Source organism: Ambystoma mexicanum, chromosome 3q (assembly GCF_040938575.1).
Source record: "Ambystoma mexicanum isolate Mex_15411 chromosome 3q, UKY_AmexF1_1, whole genome shotgun sequence".
NCBI classification, from domain to species: Eukaryota; Metazoa; Chordata; class Amphibia; order Caudata; family Ambystomatidae; genus Ambystoma; species Ambystoma mexicanum.
Genome location: NC_090926.1, coordinates 34,937,290 through 34,958,452, shown reverse-complemented (window position 1 = coordinate 34,958,452; position 21,163 = coordinate 34,937,290). Strand labels below are relative to the sequence as shown.

At 45.7% G+C, this 21,163-nt stretch overlaps 2 protein-coding genes across 4 annotated transcripts in view; one reads left to right on the top strand and one right to left on the bottom strand.

Annotated features, from left to right (window-relative positions):
• Nucleotides 1-21,163, top strand: part of PVALB (parvalbumin) — a 503,057-nt gene that overhangs the window by 34,318 nt on the left and 447,576 nt on the right. The gene's annotated exons all lie outside the window — the stretch shown is intronic.
• The window catches only part of NCF4 (neutrophil cytosolic factor 4), a 267,387-nt gene that overhangs the window by 102,628 nt on the left and 143,596 nt on the right, over nt 1-21,163 (bottom strand). For all 3 annotated transcript variants that reach the window (XM_069653000.1, XM_069653003.1, XM_069653001.1), the window contains exon 6: nt 3,909-3,957. In XM_069653000.1, coding sequence (XP_069509101.1) covers nt 3,909-3,957 — 49 coding nt within the window. The remainder of the gene's footprint in view (nt 1-3,908; nt 3,958-21,163) is intronic.

The window sequence follows — 21,163 nt, the reverse complement described above, 5'->3', positions numbered from 1 at the left end:
ACGACGCCCCCAATATAACATTTGCCTGAGTCCAGGACAGGCCTTTGTTCAACTCCCTGTAGTCCCCAGCTGCTCCACCCCTAATCTAATCAGAGAGGTGACAACTCCTTTTGGCAAGGGGAAGAGTGGCTGAGCAGGTTTCAACTCCTGTCGGGGGTAGTTGTCAGGCAGAATCCAGTTTCATTAAGCCAGGTTTCAGCTAAATGTCACTTTTTGTTCCCAGTTTAAATCACTTACAATTTTTACATATACATTAAATAATGACTTCCTTCAAGTCATTTCAGAATATAGATATAGTTTTACATTGTATCCACCTCTTAGCAAGTCTTTCCTTGGTCTGGTTTTGTTTCATTTGTTCAGTTTTACACAAAAGTCTGGTGGTTTTAAAACGCCGGCTTTCTGATAGTGGTGAGTACTGGTAATGCAACCATTTTTGGGATTAAGAAAATTAATTCCCCACAGTTCTGAGTTGCTTTTTTGGCAATCAGCATTAACATTCCCAATGGTTTCAGGCTACTGTGTGTGTAGCCCAATGGTGGTTTTAGGCAGTGCCCTCCTGTGCTCACAACATAGGCAACAATGGGTGGCAGCCTATTCTTCATGTTTTCCCTGTGCACTCTCTGGGGAGTTCTGGCCATCATGATGTTTTCCATGCCAGTACTGCACAGCTTTATGGTAGGGCTTGTATGCATGGGTAAAAACATCCAACAAGGTACTGAAGACAGCTAAATTGGACACCATGGGGTATTGGTGGCTAGTTGCGCTTGGGCCTACAACTTCCAACTCTTTAATCGGGTGACAGGAGTGAATATTGGTACAGATGCTCTATTATGTGCCGTTGACCTCATTGCCCTGAAACTGACGAAGAATGGTCAGAACAGTCCCCAGCAGGAGTTAGAGCCCTACCTCAATACATGGAAACACAACCGGACCATACAGTGATGAACTGCTGAGTATTTAGGTGCAAGCACCGATGCAATACCAGAAATGTACTGCAACGCAAGGCTATACCATGAAGACATTGATGCCAGTTCAACATGCATGTCCCCAATACGAATGAAACTAAACATCAAGTTAGATGAATTAGCAAATAAAGTTCTTGTTTCGGAAATCTATATTCAGCATGCAGGTAACAAGTTTGAATCCTGGCAGGCCAAAATTAGCCCTTCAACCTTACAAATTTGATACAGTGAAAACAAATAAGTTAGGTTTTAATAACACCTATTAGGCAGCGCAGCGCATAGAAGCAGGAAGAATCTAATACGATGCTCTATATAAAAATGTGATACAAATATAAATTCCCAAGCAGATACAGGCATCATGATGAGGTGCACTGCTACGGTTCTCTGGGACACTGGAATCATTTCCATGTGAAATGTGCTTATGAAATTGCAGCATGTTAAAACTGTACCTTGCCCTGTTGGAGGCCCTCCTTGACCAAAAGAATTTCTGCAGCTCGGGTTCGAAGCTTGGACCTTCCTGTTTGCTATAAGTTTTAAGCACTCACAGGGGCCGATAAATCAGATTCTGGCGGTTACAGTATCCAGCCCCTCTAGGGTTGTGGGGACAAAAGGGGAAGTCACCAGCACGGGTCAAGTGATCCTTGAGGAAGGACGCAGGTAACCTTGAAGTCCCATATTGTCGATGTGAAGTTCTGTACACAAAGTGTCACAAATGAATATTTCATACCTGTCTGGCTCTTTGTGATTTGGAATCAAGTACTGAAGGCATTCGAGACACAAACAACAGCATTTTGCAGGTAATCACAAGAGATCGGCAAAACACAGAAAGCGGGATCCACTGTGGGCAGAGAACCAGTCTAACCACCACTCAGCACAATCCTCACTTGAAAAGGCCTAACCACAGTGCCTCTAGGAGAACCCTCACCTTTAAAAAAAAATACACATTAATGCAGTTTTAAAGAAACAGGGAACATAATGAACACAATTCCCAGCACCTGTGGCAGGAATACAGGGAACCTTCACAAGGATGTGATTAGAAAGGTGCAGGACAGTATTTGGAAAAAGATAATAATAGGCCAATGGGAAAATCCAAAATAGGACGTAAGTACAGCAGTTTAGGGTCCTCCTTGCAGTTCTTGCCAATTCGACGAGTGCAACATAACTTTTAATGTGCATTTCATTCACAAAAACAATGAGGCACAAGGGTTCCACGCCCATCACCATGGAGACCTGAGCAGCCAGAGTTCATGCTCAGGCCAGATTTGCAATGGATCAATGTTATGTGTGGCCACTTGGTGCATGGGGCAGGATCACAAGGGAAGCCAATCACCGCCCACCTCCTACACAAGAACATCACCAACCCCATACATCTCCTTACTCTCTTCCATACCTTGCTGGGGAGGACCAGTAACCCACAGAAGGGGGGATGTAGAGAGTTCCTCAACCACAAAGGCCTTCTCAGTAGCAATCTCTTTCTGCCAGAAAGCATGAATGTCGGCAAACTCCTGACAAAAGCGCAAAGCCTGCGTCCCTCAGGTTGCCACAAATGCCATGCGTTGTATATGCTATCAAGGAATTATGTACAATACATCCAGTGCAAAAACTCAAAATGTATAGGTTTGCGATGTTAATGTATTCAAATCTGTGTGGCCTATAAGCAAACGCAATGCCACTATTGAACACCAATCCCTGATTATACACCACTTTTTCGCCTGAAGCCGCTCGCTGCTCTTGGTAGGAGAAATTGTGCACATATGTTACCACTTCACCAAGAATGACTGCTTGACCTACCTGGAGTGAAGGAGTCTCTGGCAGATATCACATAGCCACTCCTGTAGAACAGATAAGGGGCTCAATATTTTGGAGTCCCCCGTAATTAGGTGGTGGTGACCTGTTACGTTTACACTTTCAAGTAAACAAGTCTAGGGGTGTGTAAAAAGGCAGCGTACACACTTGTACGCTGGCCTTTTGCACTCTGCAGTGCAAATGAAGTAAACACTGACTGCCATGTACGCCTGACAGGCGACGTTTACAATAGATTCATATGGATCTGCCTGCTTTTTGATGGTGTAAAAAACAGGCGAATTCCATAGGAATCCCCAGCATTTGCATCGGCATGAAAAGGCCCGCTGGTGCAAATGCTGGAGTATTTACATGGCGCAGAGGGAGGGGGTGGCTGAATTGTAACTTACAATCCTAAGCCTTACGTGAATTGTTCAATTTAAAACGAATAATTGTACTTGAAGTAATCACATTTTTTCATTACTAATTTACGACAATTTTTTGAGAATTCATTGATGGAACTTTCTTAGATCAGTATATTTTCAAATGTATTGAAGCTAAAAATGCATCATAAAGGCAATAGGTCAGTTCTTGAAGACGAACGCAGGTGAGCATCGCCAGCTATCTGGTTGATGACACATTTCTTTATATTATGCGCACAATCTGCCATGAGGGGTGCTAATTGGCTATGAGGTCACATTCTGCTTTAAGGAATAAAATGGTTGGGGCAGGATCTGCTATGGTGGCACAATCTGATGGCATTGCCTGCCAGGGGAGGGCCATGTCTTTCATAGGGGTCCCGCAACAATATATGAGGTCACTGTTCATGTTGTGTAGGGTACAATTGCTATATGGAGCAAATGCTATGGGGTCAAATTTGGTCCAGGGGAGCAATGTAAAGTGTCACATTTTGTATGGGGTAAAATCTGCGATGGGAGGCCAATATGTTTCCAAGGGCCTAGGCTGCTAGATGATGTGAACACACAATTTGCAATCAGAGGGACTTATGGGAATCACAATCGGCAATTGGAGACCAAATGGGCATAATCTGTGATGGGAATTAACCTAATATGGGGTACAGTTGCTATGGGGTTGCCGATTGTGCTAGGACAGGTCTCATGGGCTACGGTAAGAACGTATGAACTGAGTAATGGAAGGACCTACCTCTGCTCTGGGTCTCTCAGAGTCAGGAATCGGTGCTGAAATGCTCTTCCTGCAGGTAAGAGAAAAACATTATTTTTTAAAGGATGGGTGCTGAAGACAGGGGAGGGGAAAATGGAGATTGTAGAGAGAGGGGAGAGCACTGGTAAAGAGAATGGAGAGCAAGAGGGCGAAAGACAGACAGAAGAGAGAGATGAGACAAGGGAAGATGAAATGAAGGGACAGTAGAGGTGAAAGAATTCAACCTAGAAATAGGGCCGCACCTCCTCGGAATCACGATCAGGAAATCTTTGGTGTGACCACTCTTTAGTGACGAGAAAATCCATGCTTTTGATCCCTGTTTAAGCCTTGGTGAATACATTCAGTGGAACCCTGAGTCAACCGAATTTTCACTGTATTCGGGTGATTTGGGTTTGGCAAAACCTTTAATGGATTTAGGTGGCAGAATCAGGGTAAGCAACTGACAGTTTAAGCTGATAAAAGTTGCTTTAAACATTCCATTGACGAGGGCAGACCCTTTCCTGCCAGTACATGTTCAAAGAAAACAAAGTATAAAGTTAATGGAACAGGACCAAACCTTTCCATCCAGGGATGCTGCAAGAAAGCAAGTGTCTAAATGACTGATGGTTTGCACCTGTCTGTCTCTTTACTAGAGAAACCAACAGGACGTCTTTGACTGCAGTTGACAACCAATAGTAAACATTCTTAAACAACTACTTAAGCCAAATTTACAAAAAGTAATGCAGATAGTAAAAATGCAGAGTATGCATTTTTTTATTGGCATTAATTTGAGAAATGCACAGGCCATCTTATTCACAAAGGTGGCCTGTACATTTCAAGGGACTGTGCTGCAGCACAAACAGATGCACTGGCCAGCTCCCTTGCATGCATTATTATCGTGAGCATGTATTGACTCCCTGTACCCATAGACCTCTTGTAGATATGTTATGTATTATCCCAGGGACAGAGCTCGTAATATTACAATTCTACCAGACTAAATGGTATTCCTTTAAGGTACGTCAGAGTCTACATCATGAATGCTTTACATGTGTCGGACTCTGACTCAACCCCACCAGGTTTTTTGAGGTTATTGACCTGCTTCCTAGTAAATAAATAATTGTATTATTCCACTTAACAGGATGCAACTTCATGCACTTCTAATGCATGACTGACTCTTTCCCAGCCCTGAAGTATTTTCAGAGGTGCATGCCCATTATGAATCCCCTGCATTGTAATACATAAACCTCAATAATACACAATGGCCCTCATTACGGGTCCGGTGGTAACCGTGCCGGTGCTACTGGCAGGTTGCCGCCGGACCCGTAATTATTACCCACGACTGACTTCCTGGTGCCACTGGGAAATTACAACCCCCGGCGGCCCGGAAAGTCAGGCACCGGCAAATTGTAAGTCCCTATAGTCCCCATTCCCATAGAGTGCTACTCTATGGGAATGGGGAACTTGCCCGAATTTTTGCGAAACTTCCATGAAGATGTAGAGCTTTAAAAGGAGATACAGATAGATTTGACTGGAAGAAAAATCTATGGAAAGCCACAAACCGACCAGAATTTCACTAGTAGATTTGGCAGGATCCTTGGTTCCACCCATGATCCTATGCAATAGTTCACTCCCTGGATACATGGAGAGGCACAGACGACAATGGACGTGGATAGTGGGTGAGTACAAGTGCCACCACACAATATGTCAAGATGCTGCAATGCAGCCAAGCACATTTGAGAGAGGGTGGTGTTGCATCGGCAAAACAGCAAAATGCATGCCCCGAAAAGACCATGCATACGTAGGACCTGCCCTCTTCCTGCACACACAACAGTGTACACCCCACAGAACAAGTACATGCCGGACAAACATGTAGGAGTATACAAATGCACATAGACACAATGCACTACCAACACACACACATGAATACAGGTACCACAATGCAACATGATAGATTCCCAATCATCGTACCACAACATGCAACATGACAACCTACACCAGTGACCCCGGAAGTTCCACAGCTAAGTACTCATGTACATGGCACCATCAAGAAAGAGCCGCTGACACCATAAACCCACTGAGGTACAAGTAACCATCCATCATGGTCCATGCATGAGAGCAACATACAGCCCCAAAATAGGCACCATATCACCTTGCCATGACCACTATCGACCCTGGAAATACTGCTGCAAGAGAGCTGGGTGCATGTGGTGACATAACACTGCAAATACTGCTATATACAACATGCACATACAGTGAAAGCAAGACATGCTTTGCAATGACGCCCCAAATGCATCCACATAATGCCCATCGCCATTATATAGTAAAAGACAATGGCCCTCATTACAACTCAGGCGGTAAGGGGTTTACGGCGCCGTAAACAGCGCCGACCCTTACCGCCTGAGTACGAGGTCCCTTAGCGCCATGGCGGACTTAACACCTGCTTTTAGCAGGTGTTAAAATCCATGGCGCTAAGGGACCATGGAGTTAATTACGCCACCGTAATTTACGGTGGCGTAATTAACGCCTTCCCCACTCCCATTATGCCCTATGGGGCAAAAATGGGAATGGGGAAGGGTAAATGGGGATTGGGGACTTACCGCCCCGCCAAGGTCGGAATGGGGCGGTAAGTCCGCCAACCACCTTGGCGTAAACGTAGTTTACGCCATGGTGGTAAAGTCACGGCCCAGGCGGTAACTTACCGCCTGGGTCGTAATGAGGGCCAATATCTACGCAATACACTGTGGCTGACGCCTTTGACCTTTCTGCTTGCAGGAGACTCTGGATACACGCAGCTGCCATGGCTCATGACACCTGTAGAGGAGGAGCCAAGTACCCCCACCTAAACCACCTCATCTTTAGTGCCTATATGTTGGAAGCCCGGCTGCGAAAAACCATGCAGTTCAAGTAGGGATACCGATATATAGGAGAATCCTGAAGGCAAGGTTCCCAAAACATACCTGCATACAAGGAAATATCATGGTCGTTTGAATGAAATTCCGGAAGAAGAGCAAATGTCCCGGGAGGATAGCTCAGCGGCAACATGCTCGCCTTCGAAGCAAGACGACACAAAGCAACACAGGTTCGATCCTCGGGTCCGCGCTTAGAAACCTCTGGGTATTTAAACTTGTTATAAATATACAACTCAGACAAACAACTACGCAGCTAAGATAAACAACTCCTGTAACAGCACCTTGATTGCCCCCGGGCTGTGTGAGCGCTTTAAAAATGCAAAATAAATAAAAACATAAATAAATAAATGGCAAATGGTGACATCACACAGAGCTGAGTTGACATGCACTGAAAAGATGCATAGACTAGAGAATGCAGATAGTCTATAAGGCATCAAGAAAGTATCAAGGATAAGTGACATCTTGGGATCAAGGTGTAGAAGCTTATGCCACAGAAACAATTAAGATGTCAATTTGTTTTACATGTGTACAGATGCAACAGAAACGCAATCAGACGAAGTTAATCCTGAATTATAGTGAATAGATTGCAGCATGCGCCAAAGATATACGCATAAAGAGTAAAGGATGGATGTTTCCTCTACGTATTATAGCAGTGCTAGCCTTTAGAAAGAAGGCCTCATTTCTAGTGTGTCGAAGTAAGAAAACAAATGAATTACCAAGTGAATCTCGGAAAGGCGAGGTTGGAGGAGTCATGAAGCAAAGCCAAGAAGCCAAGGTTTTATCAGGCTGAAGTTTAACTAACAGTGGATACAAATCGTGTGAAAGAACAAAACTCATGTTCAAAGACATGGCATGGACAAACCAGGAAAACGTCCGAGGTCTATTAAAAAATAGTATTTTAAAGTCAGTGAAAGCTCGAAATCATGGTCTTCAGTCACGTGGAAGAAAGAAGTTGGAAGAGCAAGATGCTCACACCTACGCCTGAGGGCAGAGTGTGCCTTTATTTATTTATTTATTTATTTTATTCGTATTTATATAGCGCACAACAGTCGAAAGACATCGTGGCACTTGTTACAGTACAAAGCTTAGTTACTTAGTTACATGGTCATTAGCAATATATATACAGGTTGAAATATAGTTACATAGTCATTAGCAGTATATATACAGGTCACAATATAGTTATATTACATTTGTGTTATATTGCACTATATATGGCAGAAGTGGAGGAGGCAGTCCTCCACTTGCTAGTTGAGGAGAGTGGCCTTGAGGTTGTTGCTGAAGACAGAGATGGAAGTTTCAGCTCTAAGGGTGGCAGGGAGTGAGTTCCAGAGTTTCGGTGCAATATAGGAGAAGCCTAGACCTCCCGCTGTGGCTCTCTTTATGCGTGGTATGTGTAGCTGGTTGGTGTACTGAGCTCTGGTGGGGCGAGTGGATGTGGCCCTTGATATTGCTTCAGATAGGTATGCTGGAGCGGTTTTGTTGATGCATCTGTGAGTGATGGTGAGGATTTTCAGAGTAATACGGTCTTTGACCTGGAGACACCGGGCTTCACGTCTGGCGTGGGATATATGGGGCCTCATTACGACCCAGCCATTGGACCATGGTGCTAATAGCACCATGGTCCATGCCGGTAACTTACCTACTCCGTCCTTGGCGGAATGGGGAATTACCACCCCATTCCGAGGTGGGCGGGGCGGTAATTCCCCATGCCACCATGGCCCTTCCTCATTCCCATTTTTGGCCCATACGGCTGAATGGGAATGGGGAAGGCGCTAAATACGGCACCGTAAATTACGGTGCCGTAATTAGCTCCTAGGCCCCTTTGTGGGTTGGTTTTTTAACGCCTGCTAAAAGCAGGCGTTAAAGTGCAACCCGCAAAGGGACCTCATAATCAGGCGTTAAGGGTTTAACATCGCCGACACCTTTTACGGTGCCGTTAACCCCTTAACGCCTGGGTTGTAATGAGGCCCATGGTCTCTTCTAGGGATAGTCATGGCGGGTCTGAGGGCATTGTTTTGTGTGGTTTGCAGTCTGTGACTGTTTTTGGCGGAGGTGCCAGCTAGGAGGGCATTGCAATAATCGAGTTTGGCTCCTATAGTTGCTCTAGCTATGGCCAAGCAGTTGGGGGTGGATAAGTAGGGTTTAATGGCATTGATGAGGTTGGTGCTGAACACTGATGCAGAGGCTATGGCGCTGACTTGTTTGTTCATCGATAGATTTGCATCAATGTGAACACGTAGAGTCTTGACAGAGGATGATACGGAGATGGTTGAGTTGTCTATGTTGAAGTTGTTGTATTGGGGGCTTAGTTTCGAGAATGTGTTTGTCTGGCCCAGGATGAGAATTTCAGTCTTCTCCCTGTTAAGACAGAGGCCATTGATTGCCATCCAAGCTTGGATAGTGGCATAGATTTTGTGAAGGGCCGTGGCGTCTTGGTTATAGAGTCCAGATAGGGGTAAAAGTACTTGAGTATCGTCTGCATAGTTGGTATATGCAACACCCATGGAGTCGAGTAGGTCGAAGAGGGGTTTTGTGAAGAGGTTATAGAGGGTGGGGCTGTACAAGATCCTTGGGGGACACCGCAGTTTATAGTGGTAGGATCTGCGTTAGCTGTGTCAGAGTAGACCTTCATGGCTCTTCCTTCAAGAAAGGAAGTGATCCAGGATGCTGCTTGATTAGAGAAATGGGCTACATGGCTGAGGTGGGTGGTGAGTGTTTGGTGATCTACCAGGTCAAAAGCAGCTGATAGAGCGGGAAGGAGGAGCAAGGCAGGTTTGCCTTTGTCCATGATCTGTGAGATTTGATTTTTTAGGTCTAATAAGGCAGATTCTGTTCCATGCCCGACACGGAAGCCAGATTGTCTTTTGCCTAGTATGGAGTTAGCTTCTATGTATGATTGGATCTGGATGTGAGCTGCTTTGTCCAGAATTTTTAGGAGGAACAGGACTGTCGTTATCGGTCTGTAGTTGTTGGGTTGCGCTGGGTCAAGTGTGGCCTTTTTTAGAAGTGGCCGTACCCAGGCTTCACTCCCCTGACTCTCCACGGTACAGAACAAACTCAAGGCCAAGCTTTAAAGCTTAATTTAATGACTGACCACTGAGGTGATGATAGATTGATATGTCAATTGGTGGGAAGCTATGATTAAGATGAGCTCACCAGCATCTGGATGGCCAGCCTGTGTACTGCTAACGTAGGAGGAAAAGTACTGACAAAGGTTAGAGTGCCAACAGTTTCCATGTGCCCTGTCCACCACTTTCTACTCATATGGAGCCCTTGCATTATTGATTATGTTGCCTTACCGATTGTGCCATGCTTTTGTGATCCCAACTGTCATGAATGTGCCCCTCACGTTACATGTAGTGGCCTTGCTGTGAGCTGCTTTGTACTCTTTAGCTGCCGTTTTAGTGTTGGTCTCACGCACACACGTGTTCCCCACTGCCTGCACTGCATCTAATCATCACACTGAGCCCATACTGATTGTAGCCTACTCTGCCTATGTTGAATCTAGCTCACTGCAGACCACTGTGCCTATGCTATCGAATTTAGCCTACTCTGCCTATGCTGAATCTAGCCCACTGCAGACCACTGTGCCAATGCTATTGAATTTAGCCTACGCTGCCTATGCTGAATCTAGCCCACTGCAGACCACTGTGCCTATGTTGTTGCATTTAGCCTACTCTGCCTATGCTGAATCTGGCCCGCTGCAGACCACTGTGCCTATGTTGTTGCGTTTAGCCTACTCTGCCTATGCTGAATCTAGCCCACTGCAGAACACTGTGAATATGTTATTGAAATTAGCCTACTCTGCCTATGCTGAATCTAGCCCACTGCAGACCACTGTGCCTATGGTATTAAATTTAGCCTACTCTGCCTATGCTGAATCTAGCCCACTGCAGACCACTGTGCCTATGTTGTTGCGTTTAGCCTACTCTGCCTATGCTGAATCTAGCCCACTGCAGACCACTGTGCCAATGTGTTTCATTTAGCCTACTTTGCCTATGCTGAATCTGGCCCGCTGCAGACCACTGTGCCTATGTTGTTGCATTTAGCCTACTCTGCCTATGCTGAATCTAGCCCACTGCAGACCACTGTGACTATGTTGTTGCATTTAGCCTACTTTCCCTATGCTGAATCTAGCCCACTGCAGATCACTGTGCCTATGCTTAACTCAGCCTACTGACATGTGCTGTTGAATATTAGCCCGCGGTGCCCATATCAAATTCAGTCTACCCCACCTATGCTGAATCTAGCCCATTGCAAACTACTGTGCCCAGGCCGAACTTAGCCAGCTGTGCCTAGGTCGAACATAGATTATCGCAGCCTACCTTACCTACTCTGAATTCAGCCCGACCTAGCTTATGCCAACTGGGTATTAGCTTTAGCCTATCTGATTCAGTCTACTGTAGCCTGTACCAACTGCCTTAGTATGTATGTCAGAAAAACCCTGCTGTTATCATTACCTCTGCTGTTCATGCAAATCATCTCTATAACCATTGATCAAATTAAATATGCACCTTGTTTTACATGGAACAGAAACACTAGGCTTCGAGCTAGACTTGCTTCCCTCTACGAACCTAAAATGACCAGCAACACCTACTTAAACCACCGCACCAACTCTAAACACACCATTATGCATACGGCGCAAATGCAAATTACCTCAGATGCTAAGGCAGCAGGCCCAGGGCTCACATTAGCGATACCAGAGGACTATCAACTCTTAAGAATGGATAGACCCAATAATAGAGGAGGTGGCTTAGCTATCATTGCTAAAGCTAACCTGGACTTAACATTATCCACGCTACCCCCACTGAAATCCTGCAAACTACTTTCGGCAAAATTGCCTATATCCCCATGCCACACTCTAACCATCTACCTCATATATATGCCACCAGGACTCATAGGCTCATTTAAAGAGGACATATCTAGCCTCTTAGCTAACAATATAAAAGACTCATCCCAGATAATTATCTTAGGTGACCTCAATTTAGGATTTAACGATCCAGATGACAAACAAGCACAAGCGATAGCTACCATGCTGGCTGAACATGGCCTCATCCAAAAAGTCCTCTCCGCCACCCATGATAAAGGTAGGACCCTAGACTGGGTAGCCACCTTAAACTGCCTAAAGCTATCACTAAAATTAGACCCCAACATTGGACCGAACACCATCTAATTGACTTAAGCTTAACACTAAATAAACAAACAGATAAAGATAAAATGATGGCACCCCCTCTTCCCACCAGGTCGAAGAAAAACATCAAACTAGACAACATCCTACCTCTCCTGCTTCCTGTGATTAACGCCCTGCCTAGCAATTCCGACCCAGATACTCTGGTGGACTCCTATAATGACACTATGGCTAAGGTCCTAGACACCATTGCCCCACTTAAGTTACGCAAGAGTAAACAACAGACTCACCTTAAAAACTGGTTCACCCTGCACCTCAAAGAACTTCGATTGGAAAAAAGGAAACTAGAACCCATATGGCAACACTCCCCAATGGAAGAAAATAAACTAAAACTAAAACTCTGTGCCAATAACTACAAGAAAATAATCATCCAAACAAAAAAAGAAGTCTTTAACGAAAGAATCTCAAAAGCATGCTCCAATACCAAGGAACTATTTGTGATCCTTCGGGAATTAGAATCGCCCATACCTCTGCCCGATAATGTACCCAAAGACAAGCAATGGTGTACTAGCATCCAAAATGCCCTAACAAACAAAATAAAAACACTGCAAACTAAAGTTGCAGCAAAAAAAGCCTCTCTCCCCTTGCCGAAATACCAACCAACACCACACCCAATGACAAGCCTGACTTGGCTCCATTTAAATTCTCTAAAGTCTCCATTCAGGAAACAGAAAAAATCATTGCATCCCTAAAACCGTCGAACTATAAAGGAGATAATTGTACAGCCCAAATAATTAAGGATGCAGCCAGAGATTTAGCCCCCTTTATCTCTAAACTCATCAATGCCTCCTTTTCATCCATTACTGTCCCAAGGAGTTTATAAGAATCCTGGGTTCTACCCCTTCTCAAAAAACAAACTCTAGACCCCTCCATCCCAGCAAACTACAGGCCTATCACATTCCACCTCAAGATAATAGATAGAGTGGCCTATCTTCAAATTCAGAATTACCTTGAGACCAACCAACTTCTAGCCTCCTGCCAATCGTGTTTCAGACCTCAGCACGGCACAGAGACAGCATTAATAAACCTTAACCTTACACTTAAAGCGCAAATTGACAAGCTCAATGACAAAGGAAACACAGCTATGCTGCTCCTCCTTAATCTATCAGCAGCGTTCAACTAGGTGGACCATGCAGTGTTATGCAAACACCTAGCATCGGCTGCCCACTTTTCAAGCGAAGCCATAGCTTGTGTCCAGTCCTTTCTAGACAATAGAAATATGCAAGTCTTTTCCACTTCAGCATCAGCAGACCCACTTCAAACAACATGTGGTGTCCCACAGGGCTCTTGTGTCTCACCAACCATGTCTATCTTTACTAAGCCTTTATTTGACAAACTGGATAGACTGGGTGTCACCTATACAAATTATGTGGATGACACCCAGCTCCTCATTCCCCTTTCGGGCAATTTCACCTCAGATACAGCCTTAGTAAACAAAATATACATCCACATTCAAGCATGGATGGCAACCCATGGCCTCTGACTGAATGACAATAAAACAGAGATCCTGATCCTTGGCTCGTCTAACAACCTAAAAAACTTGACACTAACTATAGCACCTTCAACATTGACGGCAATATAATTACAGCTGCCAAAGAAGTGAAGACACTTGGCTTCTATCTGGACTCCACACTAAGGGCCTCAGCACGAGTTGGGCGGTAACATCGGCGCTAAAATCGCTGGCGTTATTAGCCCTGCCGCCAAACCCACCGGTACTATTAGCGCCGGATCACAGGTTTGGCGCAACGTGTATTGCCCATTCCCCATTGAGCCCACTTGGGAATTACCCATTCCCCATTGGGCTCAATGGGGAAATTTTGAGCTTTTACTGCCGGTGGATTTCCCACTGGCGGAAAATCGGCAAATTCTCAGCAGATTGATGAGGCCCTCCCTCTAAAAAAACAGGTAAAAACAGGTAAACTCATTGGCCTCCTCCACTGCTTACACTGGCAAACTCATTAGAGCATGTAGACCCTTCCTCCCACTAGCAAGCTGCATCATCTTAACTAATGCTCTCATTTTATCTAAATTGGACTACTGTAATGCATTGTACTTTGGAGCTAACAAATATATAACAAATATATCAACAACAAATTACAGAGACTGCAAAATAATGTGCTCAGAACAGCCCTGAACCTCCCCACCAGAGAGCATATATCCAATGCTAGGAGAAACCATCACTGATTGAAAATTAGTAATAGGATCCTCCTTAAAACTGTGTCATTAATGTTCAAATGTATTAATAACGCAGCACCTCCATACTTGAAGGAAAGAATAATTAGAAAAACCTCTATACGACCTTCTAGGACAGCCAATTCCTACTGCCTTCAAATACCCAGATTCAGACTTAAAAAAAACAGGAGGCAACAGTTTCCCAGTAAAAGCGGCCCAGCACTAGAATGCACTACCAATTGAGCTCAGAAAAGATCAGTCCTACTACAGTTTCAGACGCAACACCCTTACCTGGTTACTCCTTAAAGGGATACTCTAGTAAAAACTTTTATTTCAAAAATAGATGGGCCACATTAAAAAAAAAATGCTAGCATCCTCCGTTTTAAAACTTCCTATGTAAAATTTTGAGCTATTCAAGCTCAAAATTCGAAAAAGCAAGCACAGGGGCGCCGCCATTTTGTGAAATGGAGGCCCTCCTGTGCTGGCTTTTGCTTTTGCGGCACTAATGAAGGAAAAGCCAGCCAGCTGTAGTAAACAAAGTCTACCGCTGGGTGGCTTTCCCTTCATTAGTGCCGGGACTCGGAGGACGCGGACCGGAGACCAGAGCAGGAAAGCTGCAGCTGAATCTCGGTAAGTGCTATACAAAAAATAAGCACTAGCTGCGGTTTTTTTTCTAAGTTTTCCGGGCTGGAGGAGCCCGGAAAACTTAGAAATAAAACCGCAGCTTTAAAAACGTTGTATTTATGTTTGCGGTCGCTTTTGAAGCGACCGCAAACATAAATACAACGTTGTGTTTGAAGACACCGTCTGTGGCCATTGCCTGATGTCTGGGTTCGGAGGGGAGTCTGCGAACTCTGACCCGAAAGTCATTCCACCTTTTGCAGCAGTCCACTGCATCCCTAGAGACCATGTCTACCGCCGTCACTTTCTGGCTGATTGTTGCCCACAATGCAGCCTTCCGCTGCCGAGAAGTTTTCCTCTGTCGGGTGTCATAAAGTTAATCGCAATGGGCAACCACCTTATCTGTGAGGACTTGGAGCTCCCCCCCACTGAATTTTGGCTTGCGCAGCTGATGCTCGAGCACCTTCCTTCTGAACCTATTTACTGTGACTTGTGGGTCTGAAGGGCTACAGGAAGTGGGGGATTCAGAGTGGATTGAGTTTTTCAAAATGGCCTCCTCACTGCTTTGCGTTTCCGGTGATGATGCTATTTTTGGCGGTGCTAATTACTCCGGTGCTTACGGTACTTGCATCGGGTATCAGTGGATTTACAGCCGGGGTGCCCTGTTTCAGAGGTTTACCATCAGAATTCTGTGTACGGTCCCGACATGTTCTGATACAGCGCTAATTCTGAGGAGCCTGCGGAACAGCCTGCTGGCCTGGAGGATGTTTCAGAGACAGATAACAATGGCTCAACTGACCAATGGGATGGTACCGGCTCATTGACACTCACACTTTTACCAATAGGGGTCTCACTCTATCGGCACGCCTGGGCGGGGAGAGGGTCCTTGGTCCACACTGGCTTCAGTGAAGATTACCCCACAGATGGTTGACGAGGTTCTCCCACATCTGGTTGATGCAGGGTTAGGGCAACAGATGCTTCTGGTTTGGAGTAAGAAAAGGGTAGGGGGGATTGTTGGGGATGGTTTTATGGTTGTATTTTGGTGGGGGTGGTAGGCAATGATATTCTGGCATGCTGGTGGGGGGGTGGGGGGAAATGTAAGCATTATTCGATTCTTTAAGCATGCTTTCTGGGTTGATGTCTCATGAAGGGGTGGTCTCCTTCCTAACGTGGAATGTGAATGGGTTGTTCTGCGGCATTAAGCAGAGGCTATTATTACAGTTCCTTAACAGGTACACACCAGGCTTTCCACTCCTTACTGAAACCCACCTGGCGGGAAAGGACTGCAAGTTCTTTCATACATCTAACTACAGGTCGGCCTTCCATGCAGGTTTCTTGAGAAGGGCCTGAGGTACGTTGAAACTGATACAAAAGAGGATTCCCTTCTGGCTTATAGAGGTGCGGCCTGACCAGTGTGCACAATTAGTCTTGTTCAAGGGGAACTATGGGGGGCCGTCTGGGCATAGTGGCCATTAAAGCACCTCCCCCTCTCACACTTGAGCTACTAAATTACCTCCATTGATACTACAGGTCCAATGTGCTATGTGGTTGCTTGGGGGGGATTTCAATGAGGTAATTGACCTGTGAATCGATAGAACCAACATGGGCATGAGAAACCCCAATCTCCCCACAAAGCCATATTCTTTTGCTGCAGCTACCCGGTTGGTGGATGTATGGAGGATCATGCATGCATCAGACCGGGGGTACTCAGTTTTTTCTGGTGTACATGCCTCAACGTCCCGGATCGATAATTTTTTTATCCCACTCTGTTTGACCCATAGGCTTCTCTCTGTAAAATATTTGGCCAGAGGGATCGCGGACCACTCACCATTACTTATCGAGCTCAAAAGCAGACGGGCAAAATCCACAGCGCTGTGGCGTCTCAACACATATTATCTGGGTTTCCCTGAATTCACATAGGGTTTGTCCAGTACCACTGCAGCATACTTTACGGTTAATGAGGGTACAGTTGCCAGCCCGGTAACCTTGTGGGAGGGCTATAAGCAGCCCTAAGAGGGGAAGCAATCTCGCGCGAGCAACACGTCATAGGCGGCATGCAGGGGAGAAGGCTGAGCTGGCATCTCTCCAGGAAGAGGAGGGGTTTCTCACCTCGGGTGCCCAGGCCTCTCATGAGACCCTCATCACAGCACAGGAGTTGCCCTATAATGTTGTCCTAGACAATGCTAAATTGGCACAGTGGGCTTCGCGGAGTCAGGTTCAGCAGACAGAGGACAAGGCGAGTAAGATGCTTGCATGGTTGGAGAGGCGGGATAGAGGAAATGGGCAGGCATGGGCTATATTGGACACTCAGGGGGAGGCTCTCACAGAGGATGCTGACATTACCAGGGCATTTGCCGCATTGTATGAGATGCTGTATCACCCCCGCTGCCGCTGTCCGGTACTGAGGGAAAGGAAGTTCTCGATTTGGTGACCCGACCGCACCTCAAGGCGCAGCAGGTGGCGGACCTGAAAGCGCAGAAAACAGAAGACGAGATAGTTGCCGCTCTTTCTCAGCTACAGATGGCAAAACCTCTCAGTCCAATGGTTTTCCTGTAGCGGCATGGAAGCAGCTGGGGGGTGGGAGGGGCTGGTGACCAGGCCATTACTCCGCTTGTTTACGCAGTGTAGGCGGTATGGATGACTTCCCCAAACCTCCAACAGGCCTGTGTAGTGGTCTTCCCCAAACCCGGGAAACTGCCCGAACAGTGCGCCTCATATAGGCCAATCTCACTGATTAACCCGGGAGGCAAAGATCCTGGTTCGAATCCTGGCCAACCGCATTATTGGGGTGATTGGCTTTTTGGTCCATCTGGACCAATGTGGTTTTATGCCCTCTTGATCTACACGCATGAATCTTCACAGGCTGCAGTTTGCTATTAGTCAGGCTTCTCTGATACCGGATCTACTCACACTCTCAGCAGTGAATTTTGAGAAAGCTGTTGATTCTGTGTGCTGGGATTTGTTGTGGGAGATTATGGGTTGCATGGGGTTTGGGGAGAATTTCCTGGCTTGTACCCGGCTGCTTTTAATTCACCTGAAGCAACTATCAGGGTTAACGGCCCATCCTCCAGAGCCTTCCCCTTGTGGCACCGGATGAGACAGGGATGCCCCCTCTCACCCTTGCTGTTCACTATGGCCATTGAACCCCTTGCTAGTAAGCTTAGAACAGATCTGTGGTGGGTAAGATTCATATGGACGTGAGGGGGGAGGAACAGGTCTCACTCTACGTGGATGGCCTCCTAATTTACATGAGCAGGCCTGCAAGCTCCTGTCCAACCGTTTCATGAAAACTATCAAAGGGTTTGCATGCTTAAGGTAAACTGTCAAACGTCAGTACTCTTTCCTACACAGAAGGGCGAGGGGACCATCCTACGGGATTGTCCGTATCCGATATCAGTGTCTGGTTTCAAGTATTTGGGCATTCAGGTGAGTCCGGGTCTCTAGAATTTCCTCCGGTTGAATCTCCTACCTGTGTTGGACAGGTTTGCACTCAATGTGGTACATTAGCAGGCTCTCTCGCTGACTTGCTTTTTAAGGTGTTAACTCTTCTCAAATTCCTCTATGTGTTACAGAACGGTCCACTCCCAGTCCCCAACTCGGTTTTTCCCAAGATCGGTGCTACCCTTTGCGGATTGCTGTGGGGGGTGTAGGGGAGCAGCCACGCATCACCATCAAAACACTGCAGCACTCTGTGTGGAGGGGGTAATAGGCCTGGCCGACCTTCAACAGTAATACTGGGCCGCACAACTGGGAACCGTGAACGATTGGGTGCATGGAGTCCCTAGGCAGCCTCATATTTCAATAGAGATAGGATGGATGCAAGGGATGCTGCCAATGCAGATGCTGTATGGGGACAGGAAGGGGACGGCACCTCTCCCGCCAATGCTGCAGCACACTGGCTGGGTGTGGGCCGATGCCCACAAATAAAAATGCTGGGGGCGGGCAGGCGACAATTAACCAGCCCCTTTGGCACAAGGCACTCTTGTCTGAGATATTGAAAATGGGTCACTTACTTAGTTGGGAGGATAGTGGGATACAAACGCTGGCAGATGATGTGCAGGAAGGGCAGTTCAGCACATTTGGGGAGCTCCAAAATAAGTATGGTCTGCCGGGCAAGTAGTACTTCCGACATCTACAACTGGCCCATGCTTTGGGATACCAGTTTTCATTCTTGGAGTGGATTCCACAATGCTCGCTCCTTGAGGCCAGCCTCTCTCCTGTCACAGTTTATTAGGAGGTTAAACTCAACTCAGGGAGTCTCCCCCACCCCCCAAGCAAGGTGGTGTGCACCCAAAGCGCTTATACAGATTCAGCTTTAGTGAGGCCTCCAACCCATCTCACACCAACCCCAAAAATACCCCATGCCACCAATGGACTAGGAACCAGGCCGGTGTATAGTAAGAATATGTATATTTATTTAAGGGTTGACAAAGAAGACTAGCAATCAACATCAACCACCAATGCTGTGGCACTACACAATATCACAACTCCAAATTACTTTCCGTTAGTAAAACAACAGAGGTAACATTTTTAAATATGCAGTCACAACTTACATCAGATTTAATTGCAAATTAACCAATAGACAACATTTAAAATGCAATGGAAAATGTGTTTTGGCTTGATTTTTAGAAAGGCAATGTTTGAGAAAGAAATTTGATGGGAAAATCGTTTTTTAGGCTTTTATTTGAAAGACAAGGCTGAGATAAGGAAATAAATGGGGAATTTCGTTTTTCAACACACATACAATTGAGATGTAATGCTTGGTATACTGGTTTGGGATGCAATGGAATACATGGAGAATGTAATTTTGCACCCTCTACATTCACTTGAATAGCAGTATTTTAGGGTGACTTATTTTGGGATTATAGATACCCCTCTTCGCTAAAGGAGTCTGGGGTTTCAGAAGGACCGTCACCCATGTCTTCATTGACTATACCGGCTCTAACACACTGGGCATGAACTTTGTAAGTTTTGAATTCTAACAACTCGCATCCCCTGATTTTCGACATGGGAATTACTTGAGTTAACTTCAATTCAATGCACTAAGGATCTACAAAGCTTCCCCCATCCCCACAATTTTTGGAAAGGATTAAGGCAAGCTGTTCCCAACACAATTCAATTTAAATGGCTAGTGTGATTTTTTTATAGTGGAATTAATTTGAATTGGATTTAATGCAATGTGTCAATGGCCTTCCCAGTACCACCACCCTACCCGCTAAGTTAGATGGAGATTAAGGCTGGCAGTTTTCCCCCTCACACTTTTTTGGCATTTAGGATATCTCTACTTACATGGGAGGCTTTGTCAGGGAAAACAGCAGGGCTCCTCTGAGGACAGCACAGATCTGGTCAAGGGCTTCAGTCAAAGATTCCCTCTGGCTCCTCTGACTGGGTCCCAGCTATCTTCTAGATTTCCCTGTCACTGTCTCCAAAACAAGAATTGAGGCCTCTCTGCTAGTTGTTCCTTGCAAGACTCCAGCAGCAGGCTTCCTCCAGGAATCAAGTGGAAAAGCCTTATTCAGATGCAAAATTGACCTCTTATAGGGCTGATGGCACTCCTATATTATCATAAGTCGTGATGAAAGTGGATGGAAGGGAACAAGTGGATGGAAGGGAACATGTGGATTGATCCGGAGTGAAGTGAATGAAAGGGAACAAGTGGATTGATCCGGAATTAAGTGAATGGAACGGAACAAGTGGATTGATCTGGAATGAAGTGAATGGAACGGAAGTGAATGAATCTGAAGAAGTGAATGAAACTGAGGAAGTGAATAGAACAGAGGAATTGGTTGGAACAGAAGGAGTGGTTGGAACGGGAGAAGTCGACAGAGCGAAAGGAGAATCGGATAGAATGGAGGAAGAAGGGATTAAAAGAAATATCCTGAATAGATGAAATGTAACAAACAAATGAAATATAAAGGGAACAAGTGTATGGAAGGGAACAAGTGGATGGAAGGGAACAAGTGATGGAACGGAACAAGTGGATTGATCCGGAATGAAGTGAATGGAACGGAATAAGCGAATGGTACGGAAGAAGTGAATAAATCTGAAGAAGTGAATGAAACTGAAGAAGTGAATAGAACGGAGGAGCGGGTGGAACGGATGGAGCGGGTGGTACGGATGGAATGCGTGGAACGGATGGAGCATGTGGAACAGATGGAGTGGGTAGAACGAATGAATGGAACAGATAGTAGAGGTTGATCAGATAAAACAGATGAGTGGATTGAACGGGTGAGACTACAGAGCAGATTGAGCGTATGGGAAAATGAACAGCTTTATAAAAGGAAACAGATCAAATGGACCGAACGGATACAGTGAACAACGCAGATGGAGTTGCAAATGGAATGAATGGAGCGGAGGGAACAGATGGA